Source organism: Melospiza georgiana, chromosome Z, assembly GCF_028018845.1.
Source record: "Melospiza georgiana isolate bMelGeo1 chromosome Z, bMelGeo1.pri, whole genome shotgun sequence".
NCBI classification, from domain to species: domain Eukaryota; kingdom Metazoa; phylum Chordata; class Aves; order Passeriformes; family Passerellidae; genus Melospiza; species Melospiza georgiana.
Genome location: NC_080465.1, coordinates 3,226,710 through 3,254,016, shown reverse-complemented (window position 1 = coordinate 3,254,016; position 27,307 = coordinate 3,226,710). Strand labels below are relative to the sequence as shown.

The following is a 27,307-nucleotide window of genomic DNA, read 5'->3' as shown; positions in this document are numbered from 1 at the left end:
ATTGAGCATGCACCTCAAATGTCCAAACACTCTGCTCAGCAACTTCTAGGAAAATTCTATTTCTCTACTTATGACCTTTAAAAGGAATAATCTCGACAAAACCAATGACAGCGTTGTTTTTGATGCACTCTACAACCCTCTGTCACAGAGCTCAGCACTGAACTGTGCCAACAGGGCAGAGGGGATGTGGGCCCAGCTCATTTCAGTCTCTGGATCAAGGAGTGTCTCTGGTTTGCTACCCTGTGCATTATCTGGAATTCTTCTGGGAGGTACAAACACAAACCAGACACCATTGCCTATAGCAGAAGTGATCTTTCAAAGAGCTGTGGAGAACTAATCAAACCTTAACTGGAAAGTAATCAAGATTTTAATACAGCTACATGTGAGAAACAGTGTACCCCTTCTTTGCACCAGCACCACATGGAAAATCTTCCACTGCCAGGAGTATGAGATAACAGGAGCACTGGAATTTCTGGAGAGTAAAAATATTTTAACTGCTATGTACAGAAAGCATCTTGTAAGGAAGGATTTTCAGGTACCACCCCTTTCAAACCCAGAGATGGGGATGAATGTCCAGGCCTGAGGAAGAGCAGAATGGTCGTTTGTGGCCATCAGAACATGGGATACTACTAAAAATCCAGTTTTTGTTTCCCCTGTTGGACACAGTTTTCAGCTTGGAAAGAAGTGGGAAGAGTTGCATGTTGGAACTTGCTTCTCCCAGCAGAAGATCTCAAAATGTGGAAAAATGAGCTCTTAACTAGAGAGGTGAAGAAACCATTCTACAGTGAAGACTGAATTTTGCCTCAGACCATCCATGTACATGATTTTTCACAAGACTTCAAAGTGTGCAGAAATGTTCCTCCAGGAAAAAGTAAAGTAACAGGTACCTGGAAAAAAATCACGGGGATTTTTCTGCTTCAAATGAAGCTACTCCTACTGAAATGCCTGCAGTATTAACAGGCTGGGTGAGCAAGCAACAGTTTTCTTTCCTGAGTCACCTGAAACAATTTCCAATTCTACATGATATATCGTAAAACTTCCAGGCCAGGAGCTATCTCCCAGATCCAGCACATCCACATTCATGACATGCATTTTTTCAAGCCTAAAAAAAATGATAAAAATGTACCTAATCAGTTCATAACCCTGTTCACTCAGAAGGAAACATATCCAGTGATAAATCTTGACAGAAAATAAACATAAAATCCATTTTAAATACGGGGGAACTACAAATACTTAAACTCAGGATGAGTATGGAAAATCTTCTCTATAAAGCCAGAATTGGGGTTTGCTTTTCTATTTAGTGGATTTTTAGTAAGATGAGCATTGTAGTGCTGCAAGCCACAACACACTGTCTGAAGGGAGAGAGAAATCAAACGGCATTGACCTCAGAGTTGCATTTCAGATAATGTAAAGCTTGTAAGTAAACTTGAAGAAACTCAGTTTTTCTGCGCATTCATTTCATGAGTCAACCTGTGTGTTCCTGCCTGACTCGCAGCTATGTTGAGTGAGGCAGCAATATTTCCAAATCATTAAATCATCTGCAAGTGCTTTCCTCCTCCATCAAGCATTCCTAAGCCTTTCTCTCTTCACAAAAGCAAAGACAAGATTATTTCCTCTCCAAACACAGCCCACTCAGCTACAGCTGCCATGTCTGCAGCAGCCAGACCACGCACCCCTTCAGCAGGAACGGTTTTTCTTAGGTCAAGTGGAACACATGCCTAATAAAGAATTCTGAATTGCTCGCATGAATTAATAAACAAGCCTTCTGTGCTGTTTTGTACGTACAATAACAGTTTTTAGATATGACAGCACAGCTACAAATGCTCTACTACTTGACCTGCAATGTAGCAGCAGAGTTTTCATTTAGCAGCCCTGGCAGGCTCGGCAGGAGGAAGAATCCAGCAGCAGCTTCTGAGGGTTCCCACTGATGGTGGGATTTTGACCTCTCCACAGCCAATGGCAGGACACTGTGTGGATCAGGATTTCACTCACTGCATGTTCATCGTCCTCTGCCGTGAGATCTGCTTGGCTATATCCTAATACCACTTTCTTGTTTTTTGACATGAGCTTACCTTAAAATGCTACCTTAAAATACCAGACACAAAAATCATAATGAAGACTGTCCTAAGCAAAACCTAAGTGAAACCTAAGCGATAACAAGGAGCATTGTGAGTCTTGTGAGGGATTAAATGAATTTATCCCAACTGTGACAAAAACAATGCAGCGTTTTTCCCGCATTAGGAAGAAAACACTAGGCAAATAAATTTCTGAAGTAAATCAAACTGTTTCTAAAATAAATGTTCATCCTGTCTTGATGTGCAAATAGAATCATACCATGATTTTATCTTTTCTTCATCAAGCATGACTTTATACAGTAAGTTAAATATTCAATCACAGAATTGTAGGATACACTGAACTTGCAGTTTCTCACTTTTCTTGAATTATGACAATACACATCATAAATGAGCAGTAAGGCCATGTAATATCCAAGGCCTGTAGAAACGCTAATGGAACATGCTAAAGGAGGTTTCTAACTACTTTGATTCACCTACCCAAATACCTAGTATACCTCTAAATTTAGACTCAATAGTGGACTTACTGATCAGTTAAACTCTCCTGAGCTGAAACGTTTGTGGACTCCTTTTAGACTCCAAATACTTTTTCCCTGAAAATTTCCTCTTGCTGATCGTTCTGTTTCACAATTTTGTTTCATAACAATATTTACATTTTTTGAATTTTTGGCGTTTGTTACGTACACTGAATTTTGAGAACACAATGTCCTCCACTGAAGTCAACTGTTGTGCTTTGGATCTGCCCAGATTTAAATCTCTAATGTCATTCCTCACGGTCTTACACTATTCCTGTAAAACAACTGCTCCTTCAGTGAGGAACTAAACCTTCCTCTAATAACAAGGAAACAAAATACTAAGTAGCTAATACTAATAGCTAAGTCTTTTCTTTTTCCAACAACTTTTATTTACAACAGATTAGGACAAAATGACCACAAGTATTGTGCTTGCAAGAGATACCTAATTTTTAGTTTGAGGAATGTACCTTGCTAAGTTGGCTGACCTTAACAACTCTGTGGGTACAAGACGTCCTTAAAACTTTGTTTCTCTCTCTGATAATTATTTCTTTCATTAATTATGTTTAGTGGTCAGCATAGCCTGGACATGACTGTGCAACATTGTCCAAGCTCCTTAACCAGTCACCCTCACAATTTAATCACCACTACAGGGTGTTAAAGAGACATTGGTGAAAGATGCTGGACATCTCTGATTGTGCTGATTATACATTCAGAGTCTAAGATGTTGTTTACTGCAAATAAACAAGAAGGCAAGATCACCCTTAGCTCACACACTGTAGGATGCCAAGCCATTACCAGATTTTGACAACAGAAAATGCAAAATGGTCACTTTGCTGAATCATTTCTGTTGTTCCCAAACTGTGTTTATAAGACACTGGGATAGAACAGTCTAATGTCAGTTTTGTCCGTAGAAATATGTTTTGGCAGTAAGTAGACACTATTTGTGAGACAGACCTGGAAAAGACTCAAGGAAAGAGGTTTCACAGTTGTATTGTGAGAACTCCTCTCACTCAAGACTCCCCTGTCGTGTTTTGAATGAAGTCCCAAAGGCAGCAAAACTGTCATGAAACTTCTACCCTTTATTCCTCCTGTTATCTTTGACCAGCTGATTTTACATTTAACTTATTCTACGTTGCTTGACTGTTTATTAGGGTGAAAAATCTCCAGGCTATTTCAGGATACAAAAACATATGAACCACCCCAGTTTCAGCCAGGGTGGTGCTGACAGAAGCCAGAGATCAATTCCATCTACAGAACAGTCTTTTCTTTAGCACTGACAGAACACAGATATTTGGGCAGGTCACATCCATGTTTCCATCAGTCCTGTGCCTTTGTGACCAGCCTCATGTGTCCATGGCATGAGGGACAGAAGGACACTCTTTATTCTGCATTAACACACAGGACAGCACCTTGATCTCTGAGACAGCTTCCAGGAGTCACCCATATCGTGCTGGCAATAAAGAATTAGGAACTCCTACTTCTAAAGTATCCCTAGGAAACTGGGAGTTACATATAAACAACACCTGTGTTTTTGAGCCACTGCAGTGCAAAATACTTCTCTATCACATTTATACATGCACAGTTAATGAAGCCATGGTAAAGACAGACACAACTTACATAGTCATGAAAGGCTTTTGCTTCACTTGAGTGTTCACATGTTTCTCGTCTTTCTGGAGCTGCACAGTAGAGATCCCAGAACACACTGCAAGGGAGAGGTTACAGGGATGGTGAGAGTGTCACTGTCATCTCACGAGCATTTTATGGCATACACACACCCCACATGGATGTTCCTATACAGAAACATCACTGTCTCTCCAAAGAATGAGAACACTCCCCTCTAAGGAAGAATTTAGAATTGTAAATCATCTGTGAGGAACAAGCCCTGCCATCTGATCTCTGAGGCAAGCAGTGCTGTACTCCTTTAACACCACTGCACCACACACCAAGAATCTGGTGTAATATATATGAATACAACGTGTATTACTGTGCATTTAATCTTATCCCTCCAAAAACTGCTCAAACAACTTCCACAAAGCATGGGAAGGAATGAATTCGTAATAATATGGAAAGGAAAGAAAACTGGGAACCCTTCCATGGTCAAGGTTCCTGAAGCCACAGAACAATTTGGATTAGAAGGATTTTAGAGCCCATCCAGTCTCCAACAACTTCTACTATCCCAGGTTACCCTAAGCCTCATCCAGCCTGGCCTTGGGCACTTCCAGGGATGGGGCAGCCACAGCTTCTGTGGACAAATGTCCAGTGCTGTGCTTAAACCAAAGCTCCCTGAGAATCTGATGCCTGGGCAAGCACAAAAAATGCATGGGCATCTTCTTAGGTCATAAAGAATAAAAGGAAGGGTATCATGGCACATGATCCCATTGGTCTTCCCCACAAACTCCTTCAACTATACTTATATACCAATCAGTTCTACCACAAAGTTTCTGGAATGAAACTGTGTCTATGCTAGAATGACTTAATAATATATTTGAATAATAAAATTTGTTGGAGTTTCATAGCGGTTTTTTACTGGTTTAGACTTAATCCTCTATAACTTAATCCAGCGCCATAATAGGGATTTATGGACAATTTGAGCACTCTGCTGCAGACAATCAAAATTAAGGATAATGCAGACATTAGGGATAAAAGGGACACGTTCTTGCCAGGCTTCCATCACACAGCAAGGGCTGTGAAAGAATGGCCAAAGAAGGATACCCCACTTCCCATGCAGCTGTGCAAATCACTTGGGTTCAAATGGGACCATTTCCAAACCTGTGAATTCTTGTACTCCTGACAGCTGGGCATATTCTCTGCACTTCTGCATTTCTTCAAACACAGGCTTTTGGATAGACTAAAATAATGAATAAATACCATGGCTACACAGCACTGCCTATGAGCACTCTTCTCCCCTGGGGAATTCTACACACACAGCTGTGGACTGCAGACTGAGCAAGCTCACATCAACTCAGTCTCTGTATTTACTGTGTTTTCTTTCCAAACGCAACTATTTATGATATGTAGAATGACCCCTTAGCTGCAAAATGTGCTGGAAGGTGGTGAAGAAGGAAAGCCAGGCCACCTCCTTTCTTATCAAAGCTCTATGCAGTATTTCTTTTTTTCTGTATCCAATATCCAGTATCTTTTTCTGTTATTTCGTTTTCTGTATCTAATTTTCTGTTATTTTATTCCTTAACAAGAGAATGCTCCTTAATCCTGATCCTCTTTTTTTTTTTTTTTACTGTGTTCACCTGAATTTCTTGCCTCCAGCAGCTGGAACTGGACATCAATATATTCTAGGAAAATCAGAGGAGAAGAAAACTGGTACTTACCACCACCAGGAATGCAAGAATCCTGGGGGCTCCCCCAGTGTGATGTTTTTTTCCCATCTTATCTAAAATAAAATGATAAAAACAGAGGTGTACATTGTGATCATTGTGCTGGCATTTGATCATTGTGACTAAAAAATACTACATAATTCAGATAGAAAAAGGATGAGGAAGAGAAGATTCCACAGTTATGAGACACTTTATGGTCATCAATTTGGATGCCCTATTTACTTACTTTTCTATATTTATTGATATAGCTGATCCTTTAAATAAGCTCCTCTTGTGCTAGGGGAGCATAGTTTAGAATTTTATTCTTTGGGGTTTTTTTTTAATTCTGAGTATATTGTGTACTACTTTAAGGTCCAAAATGCATGATTAAAGAAGTGATTATGAAGTACCGTTGAAAGCTGAGATCTTTTCCCATTTGCACAGGAGCGATGCTGTGGATTCAGCAGGTGGCACTCTTCCCCCCGCAGCCAGGGCCAGCAGTGTTTTATAATCCTCTAGGAGTGCTTCAGTCGCAGGTAATGTGGCCTAAGTGAGGCAGCGCCTCTGCCACAACCCAGCTCTCCCACCCGCCAGGGAACACGCACAGCTACTCTGGCTTGCTCTCCTCAACACCTCTACTGCCTGGGACTTCCTTCCCACCACGGAAACTGGGTCTGCTTGGGGCTCTTTTCAAAGGAAATGCAGTTTAGGAACTGTCAGCTCCTGAAATCAAACTTTTGTGGTTGATCAGGGAACCCATCAGACAACACCAATCGCAGCAACAGCATCTGTTTCTCTGCAAAACTTTCCAAATGTGGTACCCTAACTATAATCACACAACCACCTTTTCAATGCCAGTCGGTAGCTTGTCCTTAACTCCAAAATTTAATAGTTTGGGCTATCACAAAGCCCACACAACACTGTCCAGAAGAATGTCTCATGTTAGAACCTGGTGGATCTTTGGTGCATACTTTGCATTGTGTGCACTGCAAACTCCTCTAGTTACAATGACACACAGCATAATTTCCTGTCCAACTCTCTTAAAAAGGAGTTGTAAACAGCACAAACCATATTCTTCTCTATAGATAGAAGCAATGGCAGACAAGAAGAAGGTTATTTTAATTAAATGCTTAAACAGCCTTAATATCAAAGAAATTTAAAGTGACAGATCTATATACAAATATGTAAAAATACATAAAAGCATACTATTAAAGGTGGATATAGTGTTCATACTGCCAGGGTCCTTCCTAAAGCTGGCATTTTTTAGAGAGACTTAAGATTCTCAACTTGCACTTGATTTCCACATCCAGTTCTTAGGAAATTCAAACCCATGCAAGTTTTGTCAATACAGAATATGTAGCTCATATGCCTAAAATGTTGCTTGGACTTACATGGAAAATCCATATAGAAAACCTCAAATCTAATGCAGATTATATGAACACAACTCTTTAAAAATAATTATGCTATTTTAAATTGTCTATGAAGATAACATTGAGTCACTATCACTTGAGTTGGTAAAGCTGGCAGAATGAAAACCAACATCCCTCACACAGTAGCTAATACACAAAAAACATATTTCACAAAGTTCCTGAAGTGCTTAAGTGCCTAAAGTTCCTAAAGTGCTGGCAGGAAAAAGTGATGAACATTTGGAAGCCAAAGCCACTACAAAGGTATGACACACTCTTCAAATACACTTCTCTGAGGAACAGCTGCTCCTCATGCACCCTGGGAATGTCTTGGAAAGACTTGTATTAATAATCAGGAACACACAGTACCTCTGAGAAGGTTCAAAATCACATAATGAAGAGATGCATTGTACCACCAGAATGAAAAAGGGGTTCCTGAAGCAGAAATTTCATTTGCTTAGCAGTAAAAATTATGTCTGTGAAGAACACCCACATTATGTTTAAGCAGTGATTGTTTTCTTCAAAGCAGGGCCTGGTGAGGAAATTACCCAATTCAGGTCTTTTGTGGGTCCTGGGACATATGTCATCTTGAGAAACTGACTGGGAGGAGGAGACTGAAGGGAATGTGGAAGTTTGGGACTCTTTTAAAGGATTTTTGTTTTGTTTTGTTTTAAATATCCGTACTTGTGTCTAACATAGCAGATGCAGTCTGTCTGATCAATGGGACTTATGAAGAATTATTATTTATGAAACAAACAAACAAACAAAACCCCAAAAAAACAAAAAAACCCAACCAAACAAACAAAAAAAACCACCACCACCACCACCAACAAAAAAACTTCATTGTCAAGTATGATTGAGCTCAAAGCCAGAGAATGATTAATGGGAAATGCCCACCAACCATGTCCAGGCCAGGCTAATGGCATTATCCAAGGCTGGAATCTGATTTCCAGGATAGAAAATACGTGGGATAAAAATCAGGTCTTCAAGAGAAGCATACAAAAGTCAAACTAGACACAAAAGCATGACAAAAACACTGGAATGCTGAGGACAACCATCCCTAAGTTACAGAGTATCACAGCGGATTCATGGATATCCAACTTCTATTTTCCTTTAATATGGTCCCATTCCTCTGAGTCACAGTCCCTGGCAGATCTGTGAGAGAGGGCTCTTAACCTTTATCCACCACTGGCTGCCCTACAGCTCAGACAATCTGCGTGTGCTCTTCTTTTAAGCCCCAACACTCAGCTTTAATCTCAACTGTTTAACTTAAAAATGAAACCCACCCAAACTGAGAGAGCATCCAGCCCAGCAGTCACAGAACCGTTCACAAGAACTGCCAGCACATTTACCCACCTGCACTGCTAATCAGTGAGGGAAATAAACTCACAGCTCGTACCTCATACCCACTCTGGGCACTACTAATTGTCCCCGACCTGTGTTTACCACCTCTTGGTGAGTACAAGTCTTATTTTTAAAGATTTGATATATCCTTATGTTTCAGTGTTCAGACCTGAGAACTTCTCTGTAACTCAAGACTGAATAAGTTCTAAAAGCTGAGTTTCCAGACACTGTATTTAATGTTTTCAGGAAATCCAGATGTCATACCAGCTATGCTTCTGCCAACAGTTCATTTTGCAAAAACATCATAAAAACAAAGTGAGCAAAATTTACCTTGTGCAATGCATTATTTACAAATGACAGCTGTTTTGGAAAAGCCAAGATGATACTCTACATTATTTTCTCTTATTTTTCCAGTGTTTTACCACAGAGATAAAACAATTGTCAAAAACATGCTTTATTATAAATGTAAACCGATCCTACTACAATCCTACCCTTTTTCCTTATCTGTGCTTTGTCAGTTTTGTGTGAACATCACAAACAACTCTCTGGATTTTCATTTTCCCCTCTTCCATCTCCAAAATGTCATCATCAGCATAATAATTTAATTAGTTTTTGGAGGAGGATCACTTAAAGCAGCAAATGTTCCTAGGACAATATCTTGCCTATTTTTTCCCAACTTCTGCTCACTATTCCTATTACTACTACTACTACTACTACGCTATTGTCATTATTATCAATTAGTGTTGTTGTTGTAATTATCTTATATGTTCTTGTCAAAGATAAAAAACAATAATAAACCCAGAAGACTTCAATGTGTTCAGCATACATTTTTATCCTAGGGCAAAAGTAAAATGCTGATGAGACACAATTTACTTCAACCTTCACAAGATGCATACAAAGTCTTTGAAAATACTCTTAAAAAAATCCCAAAACTACTGTGTAAAGGTAAAAATTCCATTAGCAGTTGAAAGTGTTTAAAAAAGCAGGACCTAAGTGGTTGTGGCCATCATTGATTCAACAGATGAAAAGAAGTGAAGTGGTTAAAAGCATGGTGAGAGCAGAGAGAGATCAGCAGTGCTTCAGAGAAGGAGAACTGATAGTGTATGACAGTGGGATGTAAAATACATTTAGAAGGGCCCATCATTCACAATCAGAGATATCAATAGTAAGTTAAAAGGTCATCAAAACTGAGTACCACTGAAGTGTTCTCCAGCATGCCCACTTATTAGAGAAAATAGATTAATCTTCCCCAGTGTAGAATGGGGATTACAAACCACAGCAAAAACAGTCACAAAAGATCATGTAAAATGACATAGCAAACTGTGTTCTGGAGGATAAGGAACAGCAGATTGAAGCAAACTGATACCCAAGGTTTTCACTGCTCTTATTCTAGACCAAATCATATTTATTTCACTTGCAAGCCCTCAGAAGTCATGTAAAAAACTCACCTCTGATAAAAATGTCTGAGCTGATTTCTGTGCTCCTACATGGAGCAGATATTCATATACGTACAGTGCTAATCTGAAAAATAAACAGAAAGGACAATATTTAGAATTGTGCATTTGTTTGCTCCTCTACTTCAGAAATAAAGGATTATCACAAGTTTGAGATATGCCCCACTGCCTTCCACAAACCACAAAGTAATGAAGTGCCAAATCTATTACCTCTACCAGAATTTTTCAACTAGACATGCAGGTCAATCTGACCAGAGGTGTTTAAATAGTCATTAATTAAAATGTTATTAAGCCCCCAAATTACTTAATGTCAACATTTTTAATATTTGGACAAGTGCCCAGTGAGCTAACAAGTGACCCAGCGCTGCTCTGAGTGAGCATGCTTACTGTAAATACAATATATTCATACAGCGTCACTGATTGCTTTTCCAGGTCAGCTTTCTTAGCATGTGGAATGTGTCAAGCTGTTAGCACTCTTGAAAAATAGCCCTGTGGTTTTTCCAAAAAACATGGAAACTTCAGGCTGCATCAGGAGAAGCAATGGCAGCCTTGATGCAGGGCATGGCCAAACAACCACAGCTCTGCAGCAAACGGAAAACAGATCCTGAAATTCATCCAGACCTGGGCTCTGATGGCAGCAGAGCTACAAATGACTGCCACAGCTCCAGCTGACTCCCCAGAGCCTCCTGCTTGTCTGTCTGCAAGCCTCCAGGCTGTCCAGGAGGAGGAGGAGAAGGAGAAGGAGAAGGAGAAGGAGAAGGAGAAGGAGAAGGAGAAGGAGAAGGAGAAGGAGAAGGAGAAGGAGAAGGAGAAGGAGAAGGAGAAGGAGAAGGAGAAGGAGAAGGAGGATGTCTTTTATATATGCTACCTGCACTGTTTCTAAGAAGTTAAATATATTTGAATGCATGTAGTAATACGCAGCAATGCTTATTTTAAAAATTCTCCCTATTAATTTTCAAAAACTTGTAGACAGCTACACAAAGAAGAGAGGGAGAGGACTTGTCTTCCTCTTCAAAACCCAATGCCATGTTCTCTGTGATCACTGTCATCAAGGCTCTGCTGGAGCAGTAATTATTGCAGTGACCTATCAAGTGTGAGATTTTAAAATCTCAGAGATCTTCCCCAAAAATGGTTTTCACTAGTTGTTTGTACTTTGTGCATGCAATACATACACATATTACTTTACTCTCTGTCCAACTTCAAAAGCAAAGATGTACTTTTTTCTCAAATTAAATATATATAATTTAAACATGTGACTAGTTTCAGTTTGAACTCTCTAAGTACTGTGGGGGGAGAGGATTTCTTAAGAGTTGACTTAATTCTTCCCAGTTCAACTTCCATGCAAATTTTAAGCAATAAATGTTGTAGACAAAATCTAAGACAGATGTAAGAGACAGAGAAGAAACGCTTTTCTGCCACAGCCCATACATCCTGAACACCCAGTTATGCTTTAAAGCACCTCATCTGTCTTATGAGAGTCCCTTTTTTGTTCAGATCCAAACATGAAGCCTGCAGCCCCGATAAAAGGGTTTGTGTGATCACATCCTTCCTGCCCGCCAAGGAAGGTGGAGCAGCACAAACCCGGGTTTGCTGCGGGGGTTCCAGCACCCCCACAGCTCTGCCATGGTCTGAAGGCTTTGGCAGACGGGGCACCTTGATGCCCACACTGACAGCACAAGGCTTTAATGCCCAGAGAGGTTTGTGCCTCCTCTCAGGACTCTGGGGTGCCTCCAGAGAGCTCCTGCACAGCCCAACGTCCCTGCCTGTCCCCACTGTTCCCACTCCAAAAATACAAGATATTTCAACATTGCAACAACAAGACAACCCTAAAACTTTTGACCTAAACACACAGAATGTGCTAATTAAGCACAATGCTAACTGCTAACCTCTCCAGCTCTGTGTAAATGCTGTTACCTCTTGGGCTAAACAAACCAGCAGTGCAATGAAATGGTGTTTAATGAGTGCGTGGAGGGTAAATGTGGCAGATTTCAATAGAAGGCTTTAGGCTTCCGAGTTGATCCAGCTGTGGCAAATCCCAGAGTGCCAAGGATTGTGCCAGGAGAGGTGGGACCACAGATGGGGCACAAGAGCACAGCACAGAATAACCCCATGGGGTCTTACTAGGTCTGTATGGCTGCCCCAGCCCTGGTTACTGTGCTCTCAGGAAGCCTTTACAGAATGCAACTATGTTATGGGTTCATTCCAAAATACATGCATTCATCGCAGAGATCAAAAGAGGTTTCCCTGTGTCACAAGGAAGGATCAGTGGGAAACTGATACTCTGAGGAAAGACAGAGAGACGCCCAAAAAGGTGCAACATTGTGTAACAAGGAGGAATACCAAAATTACAAACTGTAACGACAGGCGAGGAACAGAAAAGACAAAAACGAAGCTACAGTTCAAGTGTGTGCAATGAACAAATTAATGAACTATTTCACATCCTGTCACAAGACTACGAAAGTATTAGTGAGGTGGTCTTCAACACCAAAAGACTTGAGTTTGAAGTGATGTTTTAAGAAAAGACAGTTTTTACTCATTAAACTGGTGTGAGAAACCGTGCGGAAGCAGCAAGCAGACATATGTCGAATTTTCACGTTTGCATACTTGTTGACATCCCATGAGTAATGTGAGGAAAAAATATTTCCAATCAATTTATGACAATGCTGCAGTAATTTCTGCTAAAGACATGACACAGGCCAGAGCTCCCTCCTCCCTGCCAAGACAATTAGAGCACACATTCATCTGTACCCTGATGATGCATTCACTCCATTAACAAACAAAAAAGGTTACTGTCTGACTCATGTTGCTAACCTGGTGCACTTTGCCTGAAGTTCCTGCTCTAATTGGACAAGGCATTCCTACATCCCACAAGCAGCTACTGGATTCCACAGAAAAGAACCATTTAAGTGGTTCAAGTCAAGCATTTATCAGAATACTACCATGAAATAAACAGTAATTCCTCTAACTGTGCCGTGGAAATTGCATTCCTACATTTTAAAGATGGGGAGATGCAATTAGCTTAATGAGAACTTACAACTCAAGCCTTGCAGCGCTGTTTCCATTGATGGAAGCATGGAGAACTCACCCAATTCCAAACCAAAAGACTAAGACTGCACATCACACAAGTGTTCCCACCACTTCCTCCGTCACCAAGAGCCTTTATGCTGCTAACATCTGATGCTGTATGTAAAAAAATAAAGTATCTATAATGGGAACGTTCCAGATCTGAGCATCACCAAGATATATTTATAGCATTTTTAGATTGTTAAGACGTAATTTTTTGAAAACTCTTCCTGTATGGAGAGTTTAGCATATGGTACATCATCCATTTAACTTTTGGTGGGTTCAAAACAGTAATTAAAGAACTAGAAAATCAATATCCATACATAATTGTAAGTCTGAGTGAAGCAGCTGAGCAAGAATGAAAAGCAACTTCATAGAAGAGATCTTAAATGTTATTCTCCATGTTTCAGAAGACCTCATGCATTCCCAAATTACTACTCTGCTCAGAGAAGTAGCTTTTCTGTTGTTTTCAAGAATGTTTCTAGACTTCAGTTCAAATCCATACTTCATTTCAAATCCTCACTCATCTCACATTCAAATTACAAATCCCATTCTCTAAAACAAGAGCAAGTAGCACTGAATCTTAGCATGTATTTGAAGCGGGGGTTTTCTGAACAAATTTTCTTGACTCCACTAATTCAGTACTTTAAAACCTGCTCCAAGGCTCCTGAAGGCAAGCTGGTTTTACCAAATTTCAACAAACACTGGTAATCAATCCTTCTAAGGAAGTTTATTTAATATGCCAAACCACACTTTCTGGCCTATTTGGTCATACTGACCATAATTTTTTGCTCCTTCTCTCTCCCTGTTTTTAGCATATTTATATGGTAATATAATTTGCTCCTAAGCATGTATTTTTAATATATTTGTGATATAGATATATGTATATATATATTTATTTTTATGTATGTATGTATGTATGTATGTATGTATGTATGTATGTATGATAGATAGATAGATAGATAGATAGATAGATAGATAGATAGATAGATAGATAGATAGACAGACAGATAGACAGATAGAATCTTTTTCTACTCATCTCACCTGAGATTTAGGATGTCCCAAAAACTGGCCTCCTGAAGTGAGGCCACCCTCCCCTTGGTTACTGCTCTGATAGCACAATAAACACCAGCAGGGTTTTTCAGTTCACCCACATACCTGCAGCTCACTTTTTTTTGGGTATGTATGTCCTCATTTCACACACTTTTGCTACTTGAGCTCCTGCAGACTTCAAACACTGGCACAGCCATTTCCAACCACACGTTAAGTTGAGCACCAGTGTGTAAGTAAACACTGAATAGATATTTGGTATGCGCTGATCTTTTGGGAAAGATCAGAGATGTGTGCCGTGGTAGTGTCTGCAGTCTCCCCCACAAGCACTTAATTGCATGGTTTTACATATTTTCACCAGCTAAGGATGCCTTGGTTTGTGCTGTCACACTGCAGCCTTCCCCACATTGCTTTTATCTGACTCTGGCTGAATTTCATATTCGTTTTTTGTCTCAGTTCTCAGCTCGCAGAAATTACTACAGATCCAGACTACTGAAGAATCAAAACACTCTTCTGAAGGCTCCAACCTGACTGGGACAATTTCCATCAATTCCCAAATACTTTATCAAAAGGCAAGTTTTCCTGATGACCTCCAGAATTTCAAATTTTAAAACTGTCATTTTTTCACCTATGTTTGGCATATATATTGCTCAAGATTTCCAGTAGTGTCACAGGCTTCCTGGTCCATGGTTAGGGAAAAAAAGTAATTCATTTTATGAAAACATATTGATTTTTAAAGTCTCTAAGTAGTTTCTTTGGCTTAACCCATATAAACTACACAACTTACCATAATTATAAAATATTCCAAATGGCAGTTAAAAAATAGCTACCTGACAAAATACATTTTAAAGTGTAAGCTGAGACTTTAATAAAAATACTTGAGGTTCCACCTCTTCCTGATAGTAAAGGTGGTAACCTTGGTCTTCCCTGCTGCTTTCAATGGGATAGTAATGGGTTTTTATTTTACATGGTATTTTGTCCCTGGCATAAAATTTCCTGTATTTAATGAGTTTAATGCCATGACCTGGCAGTAAGCAAAGGCAGCAGCTCAGAACTGGCATGGAGAGAATCACAATCAGAGAGCAAAGCAGAGACACAGTCCTCACCAAAATGCAAACTTTAAAGCCTTAAAATCACAGAATTACTCACTGATATATGACATCTTAAAATATTACAGCTGTTCCTGAAGCAGCTGCTTGCTCTGAGTAGAAAACAACAGCCTGCAGCATCCCCTGGAGAAGGCTGAGGAGGAGGAGGAGGGAGCAGGAATGCACAGAGCAGCTCCCCAGGGATGAGCTGGATCAGCACTGCCTGGACATGCAGTGCACACCAGCCTCACTGAGCAAGCAGCACCTAATTTGATTTTCAATCACACAAAGAAATCAGTGTTTCTGAGCATCTGGCTCCCACAAGGACATGGTTTTGCTGGTAGCCTTCCCAGCCCTTCTCAGGGAATGTACATTCAATACCCTGTCCAGAGAACCCCAGGATATTTAGGGTTGGACTGCTGGTCTCCCTCATAAGTGTCATCAATAATGTTGGCCAAAAGAGTTTATTCCTCTTTTACAGCAGATCCTGGTAACACCGAGATGAAGATGTTAAATGCAGACTGTGCCATTCCCCCTACTCACTGCAGGCTCCAGTTATGTGCTCAGACTGTAAAATGCAAACTCTGCACTGAGAGCTTGGTAGGACGCCCTGAAGAGACAGTAACGAGTCACCTCGTGAATTTTAGGGGAATCATATGGGATGGTGACACACAAGATGAAATTCCCTGAGTATCAACCTAAAAAGTAATGGTGGAAAGTAATTTGTATGACTTATTATGAAGCAGTAAAATTTTCTTCTGGAGAGATTATCATTCTGAAATTATAAGAGTGAAGCTATCAGACCTCCGAAGGCAAAGAAATTCAGGGTACTGGTGGAGAGACTTTCTTCAGAAAAACACACAACCTGGAGAAAAGAAGTGCAAGACAAGCATGAGGTGCCTCAGGCTAAATTTTAAAAACTGATTCAAGTATCAATGGAAGGCAAATAGGAAATAGTATGAGGTTACTCTGGCTGCATCCAAAAATTCATCAGTGATCCAAGAAAAGACTACAACAGCAATGAAGAAAGTAAAATAATGTAGCAATATTAACAACATTCAAGTATTTGAATCAAGCTTCAACACTCAACATTTGCATCAAGTAACAACATTCAAGTTTCCCCCCAAAAACAGGGAGCTGTGCTGCTGTTCCTGGGAACAAACCACCCCCAAATTACTCAGTGTTTCCACTCAGCAACATCTCCAGATAAACTGCAGCACACAACTCGAGCTACAGCTCACCCATGATGACTTTGCTGAGCCTCCTGTCCTCTCAGACTGCCCAGGGCATGGTTTAATACTCAAATGTGTATTTTACAACTTTACAGATAATTTTCTTAGACTCTGAACTGGAAGTTACCAGAAACACCTTCCTTTTGAAATGCATAAAAAAGCCATAGTGGTTTTCTATATCCTCCCACAATTTTTTACAGTAAGAATACTTTCCAAACAAAGAATCCCAGCAACGAGAGGAAGGTATTTGAAAATCAGGTGCCCAAAGAGTTTATCCACATATTAGAAATCTCCAAACTTTAAAAAACCTCAGCAATAATAAAGGCTTGCAGAACTGAATTTCTACTATCAAATGTTTGATAACAGTCTAGAAAATTCAAATGCTAGCTCTCCAAACTGCTACCACTGATTAGTGTTTGAAAGGAAAAAACCAGATACAAAAGAAAATGGATGGGAAGTATTTGATTCTGCACTGACAGCTGATGTTTGGTAGAAGAACTGACACAGAGGTGTTTTTTTTATGAAACAGGGAAAAGAGGCAAAACATTTGTCACACAGTCTCCAGCTGTGCACTTATTCTAAATCAAAGTTTAAAGGGCATAAGCATGCAAAAGACTCCAGTTGTACCATGTGCAGGACCCAATTCAGACTGGTAGTTCTACTCTTAATAGTTATAAATGCATTTCTGTACACGACTTACTCGGTTCAAAAAAGGGTTGCCTTACACGTGGTTTACAGAGGAAAATAGAAAATTCTTTATTTTCTTAAGTATGTATTACTAGAGTACTCTAATCCAAACTGGATTGAGTTACTAAGTTAACTTCATGGATAACTTCACAGGCAGGCAGGACAAGAAAGGCAGGATATAAGTCAATGTCACGTTGCCAAAATGCAATTTCTGCAGCAGGTAGATAGGCAAAGAGGAGATTTCAACAGGGCACAGACAGGTTTTAGGATGTCAGAAGTTGGCACTGAAAAGTAAAAATAAGCATTATAAATAAATTAGGTTAAAAAAAAGGTGGGGTGGCAGAATAAAAATGAGAGGGGAAAAAAATTGGTAAAAAAATTAAGGAAAAAAAAATCCAGATGGGCTCTTCACAGCCAGACAATTTAAGGTTCTAAAAGCGTACACTTCAGTGAGCTGATGTGCCCCAACGCTGCAGCCCAATTAATATACCTGACTGAGCCAATACTGACCACAGCCACTGCACAACAACTCCCAGCACCAAAACCCCGGGGATCGCCACCCATGCCACTCTAGGCATAGCACAGGACTTAAAACTCTCAGCTTGTGATCAAAAGGAAAAAGATAGTGAACATGTCTTACTGGAGCCAAAGGTTTACAGATTAAAAACACTGGTGAGCTCCATGCAAGAACTTTGGTCAGTTTTTCTAACGAGAGTTTCAGAAATATTTTCCAACATATCATGAGTGATGAACCATTTCATGTAAAAATCCTCTGTAATAACAGTGCAAAAATAATATACCTTCAAAATGAACTCAAAAATGTTTTATTAAGTAAAAACACCAGTTTGCTTTTTGTTCATGAGCAAACTTCTGCCTGAGCACAATTTTTCATTTCTTCTCAGTGACATTTTAAAGATTTCTGATTGAACTGCTTGAGGACACAGAAAAGTTCATTAAAAAAAAAACAAACTTGCACAACTTCCATGTGTTTTCCACTTCTCAGTTAAATATGAATAGAATATTAAGATTCAGCAAATATTTGTATTTAGGATGCTGTTTACACACCACCTGAAATTGACTTGAGATATTTATGTGGTATTAAAGAGATTCTGCTCTTAAGCCACAAAAGCACACACACAGAGTACCAGATTCACGGAATGGTTTGGGTTGGAAGAGACCTTAAAGCTCATCCAGTGCCACCTCTGCTATGGGCAGGGACACCTTCCACTGTCCCAGGCTGCTCCAAGCCCTGTCCAGCCTGGCCTTGGACACTTCCAAGCACATTGCAATAATTACACTGCTATTCCATGCTTCATTTATTGCCTTTATTCTCCTTTCTTCATTTTCCCTGTTTCTTAGCAGCAAAACAGAAACTAATCTTGAGTTACTCTGGAAACTCTCAAAAGCAGATTTGGGTGTAAGAAGTCGGCACATGGGAGTTACAAACAGCAGAGAACGGGGATTTGCTTTGCTGATCCTTATCTTCAACGAGACTGCTACCTGCAGAAGGAAGGGGAAGGAGACTTTCTGCTCTTCCTGCAGCCTGCCAGCATTGCCTCTGCTGTGCTGTGGGGCAGCGCTGGTACTGCCGGGGTGGGAAAGGGGAGGCAGATGTTCCAAGACTCGCCAAAGATTTTGCAAAACCCGCTTCCAGCACCAACTGATGAACTAAAGCCTGTTAAGAACCTTTTCCTCTTTCTACCAACTATATATTTTTATCAGCATATACAAATAAATCCATTTATGCCTCCCTGTTTTCAGATTTTTTCAGACCACTTCAGTTTTACAATGCGTAATGTTCAAATCTCAGTGAAACTATGTTTGTGCTATATAAAGCTTTTATGAAGAAAAATTGTGAATCAAACTCTAATATGCTCTTTTTCAAAAAGAAGTATTGATGAAAGATTCTAAACAACTGCAAAGATTCTGAGTGAAGAAAAAGGTATTAAACTTGCAGTGAATAGCATTAACATGAAAAGGAAACCAACACTTACGATTTACTACAGAACTCTCCTGTTTCTGCATTAACTGTTCACTTGATATTGGACAGAGTAAAAAAAAACGCAAAAATTTCAGCTCTCAGCTAAGTGGTGAATATCCTTCAGTCCTGTCTCACATCTAGTGGAGACAGATTGAAACAGACAAAAACAGACTATGCCTGAAATGAACAAAACCAACCAGCCACCATCAAACATAAAAGGACAAGGAAAGGCATACCACAAAGATCTATGAATTAAAAAAAATGCTTCACAATATATCTGTCATATTAATTCAGTACTATGTATAATGTATCTACAAAAGTTTCTCTCCTCAAAAGGTAAAACCAGAAACAGATCTCACAAGAAATTGTACATACATACCGAAGTCTGCATTAAATGCAACATTTTTATTTGCATCAGTAGATGGCTGCATTAAAACCAAAAATAAAGAAAATGTAACTTTCTGTTTAGACTCAGAAATTATTTTTCATTAGGAATGCCATTTTTTACTCTCAACGTGACTCAAACTGAGATTGAATCTAAATCTTGTACTTAGTTGAAATACTCTGCTTCATCTTCCAAATTAATGATGCTTGACTTGGTCTTGTGTCTATTTAGAAAACAGACATTAGTTTTTTTAAATATTATTTCATTAGTATATGACAAGAAGACAGCTTTTCAGCACAGCACCAGGCATTCACAGCTCTGGATTTCAATTTCACCTTGAAAAGCCATTCTCTCCTCAGCAGAGTTTTACTAGAAGGCTGAAGTCAAGTCCTGGAATTATATTTAGTACTAACTATAAAGTATTTATAAATCTGCATTGAGTAAATCAAATGTTTAATATATATTTTAACAAAGGGTCATTTGTTATGGATTTTAGGGCAGCAGTTAGACAAAACACTGTCTTTAACACCTTCTACTTTGTGCTTATTGCCATACATAATACACACTCTTCATGCCTGTAACCTGTTTAATAACAGACATTAATTATTTATTAGCCCTCTATAAACAATTTATAAATGTACTCTTACTATAAAGCATGACTGGACTGGCCTTTACTCCCACAACGAAGGCGTCTGCAGAATTTTAACTGCTGCATTAAGAAGCAAACCCCACTTACAAAGAACTTAACAGTAATACACATTTTGGGATATAAAAATGTAGCCAAACAGGACAGCTCATAATTTATCTCAGAATTCAGTACATGTAGGGAATTTCCCATAACTTTATGTGAAGTGGTTATAATAGCACTGCTAACAAAACTGAAGTCATATTTAGGTGCAACAGAACAAGTTTTTTCATACCTTTGTCATGCATCTTTTGAAGAAGTTTAATTTTTCACCTTGGGTAGGCTGGAGCGTCCTACAGATACTCTTTTTAGCAAGATCACTCCAGGCACAGCTGCCTAGGGTGCCTTGCTTGCCCAGGAGACAGTGAAAATTTCAGGAAAACCGTGTGGTTTGCCACTCAAGTTTTCAACAGCTTTGGAAACAATGTGGTACATTAACTGAGGGTCAGTCTTCTCTTTCAGACCAGATGACGTTCTTTATATTTTTAGTATTAAAATCAGTTAATAGTTTTAGCATGTACAACGCATCTTGTGGCTCCTTCTGGCACTGCACTGCTTTGATTTTTTTCTATAAATGTTAATTCTTCTTGCGTGAGAACTGCATTAAATTTAAAGCAAATCCTTACACCACAGCAAAACACAAGGAGAGTTCCTTAATGGCAAGACACAGGGAACAACACTTCCCTCTAAGTTTTCAAGTCTGTTGTTTGCACCTCTCCTCTCAGATTTTTCTCCAGCTCAGTGAGTAATCAACCACAGCTTTGTAACACTGCTAAAACTTGTGGCATTTTTCTGATTAAACTCAGAATTTTCCTTATGGAATTTTCCTTATGGGACACGTCTTTTCTGAGCAGCACAAGATCTGAGCAAACTGGCGGAACATCAACCCCAAAAATATCGGTGGTGCTACATGTTTTGCCTGTGTTGCTCATCTCTGAGAGCATGTTCAGGAGAACCAACTGCAAGTAAGACCAGATGCAAAAAAAATTCCTAATCAAGAATAAAACAGCAGAGACTGTTTAACTCCTTGCTCCCAGTGGTCTGGATTCCTTCAGGAAAGAAATACTGCACCAGGGAAACATAAAATACAAATAACACAAAGGCTCATAGTGTAAGATTAACTCATGCAGTTCAAAACTGCTCATGTATTTAAAGTCAATCAGAAATATAAATCATGGTCAAGGCTGCTCTTTGTACATGTGAAAAATGCCCGTCCTTAACAATAAAATGTCCTCCTCAGATCTAAATTATGCCTTCTATGCATCATCTCACTTAACATGGATGCACAAACAGGAAAACAAACCAAACAACTTCATGCCCATATGAAGCCCGCAGGATGACGACAAGGGAAGAACTGTGTAGTTTGAAAAAAAGAGAAAAGAAGCTTTGAGTTTACAAATGAAGACAAGACTAATCATCGTTTTTAAGATGTATAAGGAAAAAGTAAGCAGAGCTAACACAGAACATTCAGGTAAAGAAAACATTAGGAAAAATACAGAAGAAAAACCACAGGATGACACGCATTATGTGGCATTCAAGATCCTTGGCAAGACAGCTCAGAGCTGGATGGACAGAGGCACCAGGTGAGAATTCAAGGAGCAGAGCTGGGGGTGAGAGCAGCAGGAAAGAACACAGCTGTAGTGACAACACTGGGCTGCAAGAACGTCAACATCCCCTAAGAGCAGCCTCTGGTCTCTTTCTAGCAAGGAAATCGAAGTGCCAACACAGCAGAGAATTTCCTGGGGTTCTCATCGTGCCTGTACATATGATGCAGTCTTTCCACTGCTTGGTCAACAAGACAAGCCCACACAGGATTTGCAGTCACTGAAAAAGTCTTAAGCACCCCCCAAGGTGATGAAAACCACACTTGCAGGACTCTCATGCAGCTATCCAATCCTTCAGAGTCCCTTTAGATGCACAGCTTTGAAGGTGTCCTCACACTACAAAGCAACAATCTAAGCTGGGGGAAAAAATATATGTATGGGAATAACAACTGAACAAGCAAACCTGAGATAAAGATCTGCAAAGTCCAATGGGAGCCTCAAGACAACCCTGGCAAGATCAGCACAGTTTAAAACTGCTCATTATTTCACAATGTGTTCCCTTCCCACTGCTTCTGACCTAAATAATGTCCTTGCTTTTCAGGAGGTGGGCACTCTGCCGCTCCTCACTGCTCCCTCTCTCCAGGAGAGCACAAGCCTTACTGTGACTGAAACCTAAACCCAGGCACTCTGCCTCTTGTGCCCCAAAGGAATTGGCAAAAACCCCAAAATGAAATGCCCTTGAAAAGGGACAAGAGGTGGGTAAACACTGAACTCTATCAACCACGAGACTGCAAGAGATGGATATGCACTTGGAATTGTTAATCTTTATGGTGTCTGTCAGACTCTCTTCATCCCTAGAAATGTGGGGCTGCAGGAAAAAGGGAACAGCATGAGGAGAAAAGAGAGTATCTGGAGGTACATGAGTCTTGCTATAGTGAAAGTAACATAAACCTGAGTCCCATGCAGCCTACCTTTACAAATTATTTCTATTGGGAATTCCTGCAATTTCTCCAGTCCTCCCTGAAGGCGCAACAGTCATGGAGAGATAATTTTTAACAAAATATATTTTCCAAAGGTAGCTTGTTATGGGCATCAACCATCAGCACAAACCGAAGCCCTGTGAGAGCTCTGTTACTGACACAGAACATGTCCAGGTGGCTTTGGGATGTCTCCGGAGAGGGGGATTCCAGGCCCTACCTGGGCAGTATCGCAGGGCTCTGCCATCCCAAAAGAGAAGCCAGACAGACCCTGCTGCATCTCCCTTCCAGACCTGTGGGGACATTTGGGACAAGCTGCTCACCAGCACTGGCCACAAACATTCCTCAGGAAACTCAGCATTGCCCTTCACGTCCTAAACTCTCAATGCCACACTAAAAAATCTAAGTCAAAATTTTGAGTCACTTCCACGTCCTCACTTCCCTGGAAAGCCACCCACTGAAACAGAGGAAACTTTTCTCAGTACCTTCCACTGTTTTAGTAATCTTACCCATCCACTTTAATAAACGTGAGCCGCTGCCTGCCTGTTTGTGAAAACCTCACGTGGAATTAATGAAAGCAACATTTGCTGCTTGTTCATGAGCTTGATCACACTTCTACAGTGATGATCTCATTAAACCATCCAAATATTAGAGTTTTGGGTGGAAGGAGGAAGGAAAATATAAGAAGTATTTAGAAGGAAAATTTAAGAAAATTTAAAAAGAAAATTTAATTTAGAAGGAAAATATAAGAAGTAACCGTGATTTTTTTATTATATTCGTCCTTAGCCAACATCACTGAAATAATTACAAGGAATTGTTGTAGATTAGTAATGAGCTGGCTCTCACAATTAGGGGGTGAACATTTTATGTACGTTAGGAGAAGTTTTTAAGATGTATAGTTATATTACTGTAATATGTCCTCCCCCCCAGCATCGTTATCACCGGATGGCCTGGGGCTCCCAGTGCTGTAATTTTTCCTTATTTAGTGCTTTTCTTGTATTTTTTGTTAAAGTTTAATAAACCTTCAGAAATTTTAAAAAGCGAGCAGTTGTTTCTCACAGAAATGCAGGAGTAAAGTTATTGAGAGGCTGCAATTTTTCATCATTTGCCTCAGACCTGAATGTGCTTTCCTGCTTTCTTCACTCAAAAGCCTATAAAACTATTTTGTTTAAAACAGCAGAAGAAATATACCATTGTCATTTAAATGTGTCAGCTGTTCCCACAACAAATGTTGATAAAGTATGTGATGTTTTGAGTCAGTAAGTTACTAATCTCTGTTACAGACTTAAAATACCTGCACTATTCATATATGGAAGCACCAAACGCCTGGTTAGAGTATAAAACTAATGTGGATTTGACGATGGCATGGAGAGATCCTGAGGTGGTATCACCCTCCTCAAAACCAACTAACACACGCACCCAAAAGATCCACAAAAACACTCAAAACAAATCAAAAACCCCTCAAACCAATCCCTCCCCAAAAGAAAACAAACAAAAAACCCCAACCTAAACAAAAAGCAACCAACAAAAAGAACCCAAACCAACACAAGAAAAAAAAAGAACAAAAAAAAAAACCACCAAAAAATCCTCACAAAACCCAAAAAAACACCCAAACTAAACCTAAACCACAACAACAAAAAATATTCCATCCTCGAACTCCCAAATCAGTGCTTGTGAGCTCAGTCTCCAGCTGCAGCACTCCGTACACACTACCCTAAACAAGGGATACGTTCCCCGTGTTTCCATTCCAAGTATTTGTGTGTTAATTCCAAAATCAGCTTTTCCCAGCAGCTCCTCGGGCTGGTGCCTTTCTCTTTCTCATGCAGCCCGTGACCTTCGCAGGTGAGAGGGGGAACATCAGCCCCCAGGGGCGCTTTTCACACTTCCCTCACGGTGAACAATGGGCCGCTGCAAACTTTACCACAGCGGGACTAAACTTCAAAACCGGTCACCTGGAGATGGAAGATTAGCAGGAGACACTCGATGACGACTGGTTTGACAAAGCACTCGGAGTTCCCCAAATTCCAGCGCGTCTTGCTCCACCTGGCCCCTGGGAGGGTGATTGTCTCCCATTCATCCCACCTGGGCTAAAGGGTTTTGCTGATGCCGGCCTTTTGTGCGTGCTCTACATAAATACATATTTATCTGTTGAAAGCTCTGATGTTTTCTGCGGCCAAGTTGCTCTGGAGGAGGGCACAGCTTCATTCCTGCTCCAGTTATTTCCCTCCCCAGGGCTGCCATGAAAACAAATGAAATCACATGGATCATGATCTTGTCAGGTCTCATCAGCAAAGCAAGACCCGGCATGGTCATTATCAGAAAAAGAGATTTAAAATATAAGCTTAAAACAAGACTACCGAACTTTTATACACCGAGCTGAAGTAGCACACTGCAGCTTTTCTGTAACAAATCCCTTTCCTGCAAGGATTTTACAAAACTTTTCATGTTCATGAAGGACCACTGGAAAAAAGTGGTACAAATGGCAAAAATAATGAGTCAGCTGCTCAGTTTATTGAGGATCCCTGCAACTTGCATGGCAGTTTAAAACAAGTTGCACAGGAAATTCAGTCAGCAAAATATAAATAATATTTATATATATAGTATATATTTATAAATATTGTTTATGTTTTATATATATTAAAATATAAATTTTTTACATTTAAAACTTTATTAGGACTGGATTTGCAAAGGGAAAGAAATTTCCAACCAAGATGCCAACATCTATTAGCCTGGCACAAAACAATTAAAAGTAATGAAATTTTGACTTCTCAGTAAGTGTTAAGAAGCTTAAGATTAGCGTTTGGCTAATCCTTCAGTCCCACGGAGAAGCCCTCACACAGACCAGGCAGCATTCTGGAGGTGGCAGCGCTGCCCCACAGCTTCTCAGCAGCATCACTCGTCATGGAGCAGGAGACTGACAGCTCCAAACAACAGCAGCTCGCCTAAAACCACTTTGTATAAAGCATTTATGCGCTCAGAGGTGCACAGAGACCCTCTGTGCCAAAAGGCTGAGGTGACAGCATGTAATATGAACCTGTCTTCAAAAACAAAATTGGTGCCTCTACAGTGAGCAGCTCCATTCTCTAGCAGAAACTTGTGTCAGAGGAGGGACTTGTGACTGCCCACTCTCAGGGAGGAGCAGGGCAGGAAGGACTAAACAAAAAGTATCAATTTTTTAAAAATATGTATTAAAACTTTTTAAAGTCTTTGGGCACACACCCACAGAAGTAACTGATTTTAGGCGCCAACTTGAAGGCTACATTCAGCTTTGCCAGTGGCTCCTGGGAGGCTCAGGGTCCCTAAGGGAATCCTTGGGCGGTGAGGAGCTGCTGAGCCTTGCCAGCGCAGGTGGGTGCCCAGCTGGTGCCAGGTAATGGGACACATCCTGGTGGCCACAGCAGCCTTTGAGCAGCTCCAGCTCCTGCCACAGAGCAGACTGGGACCAGAGCACTCGGACAAAGCCTCAGCAGAGAAGGCAGAAGGCGTGTGCTGTCCAGTACAGACACCTTGGAAGGGACGCAGAGAGAAGGCACCGCGGTCCATTTATATACAACAGCAAATGCCACTTAATTCTCATTAAACTGAGCATGATTCCCACCACCTGCCCTTCTCACTCCCACCTCCCAGGCCCCACAGGGACAATGCTGGAGCAGCTGATAGAAACGCTACACTGTGGCAAATCTACAGATTTTCATCTTGAGTCTGAAACTTTGTTGGAAAAAGGGAAAAGAGCTGATGACAGTAAGATCTGTGAAATTATGGTTAAACAGGCTGAAGTGGATCTTAAAGGCAAAAGGTCAATGTGAGTGACTTTTAACATTTTCTTTTAAACAGTGTTCATGTGGGTTTCAGGGAAGGGTAAGGTTATTCCGAAACTTGAAAATGCTGTTTGTAAGATGTGCCATCAAGTACAATATCTGGAATACTGAAGAACTCCATCAGACCACAGAACAAACCAACAAAACAGTAACATTAGTAATGAGACTGAGGATTCTGCTGCTTGGGAAAAAAAAAAAAAACAGAAAAAAAAAAGACAAGGAAGATATTTCCCAAGAAATTCTCTTTTTTTTTTTAAATGCCATATCCCATTTTATGATTCTTGACTTTTTAGTTTATTTACTTCTTTGTGTTTTTAGGCAGAAATCAATTACGTCTATTTTTTTATACAAACACCACCTCTTAAAATAAAAAGGAAGCTTCAGTGAGAACACAGCTATGGCAGCATCAGTCAGAGAATGGAGTAACGAAGCTGATGTAAATACTTCAGACCAAGACTCAAACTTCCCCTCAACTCTGAAGTGTTCAGTTTCCTGGGAGTCAGTGTGGGCAATTTGGCAGGCATGCTCATGAATATATTAACTGACAAGAACCATCCTCCCCCTCCAGTTAATATATATCAGGAGGAAAACATGTAGAGAGGCTCAAATAGCTAAATATCTCAGGCTAAAAATATCAAGAACTCCCTCAGCTGGAAGTTGTTAGCAAGAGCTCTGATAAAAATAAGGAACCAGGA

At 40.1% G+C, this 27,307-nt stretch overlaps 1 protein-coding gene across 4 annotated transcripts in view; it reads right to left on the bottom strand.

Annotated features, from left to right (window-relative positions):
* SSBP2 (single stranded DNA binding protein 2) overlaps positions 1-27,307 on the bottom strand; it is a 123,812-nt gene that overhangs the window by 82,720 nt on the left and 13,785 nt on the right. For all 4 annotated transcript variants that reach the window (XM_058043841.1, XM_058043842.1, XM_058043843.1 and 1 more), the window contains exons 2-4: positions 10,097-10,169; positions 5,914-5,975; positions 4,205-4,289 (exon numbers count right to left, since the gene is read on the bottom strand). In XM_058043841.1, the coding sequence (XP_057899824.1) occupies positions 4,205-4,289; positions 5,914-5,975; positions 10,097-10,169 (220 nt within the window). The remainder of the gene's footprint in view (positions 1-4,204; positions 4,290-5,913; positions 5,976-10,096; positions 10,170-27,307) is intronic.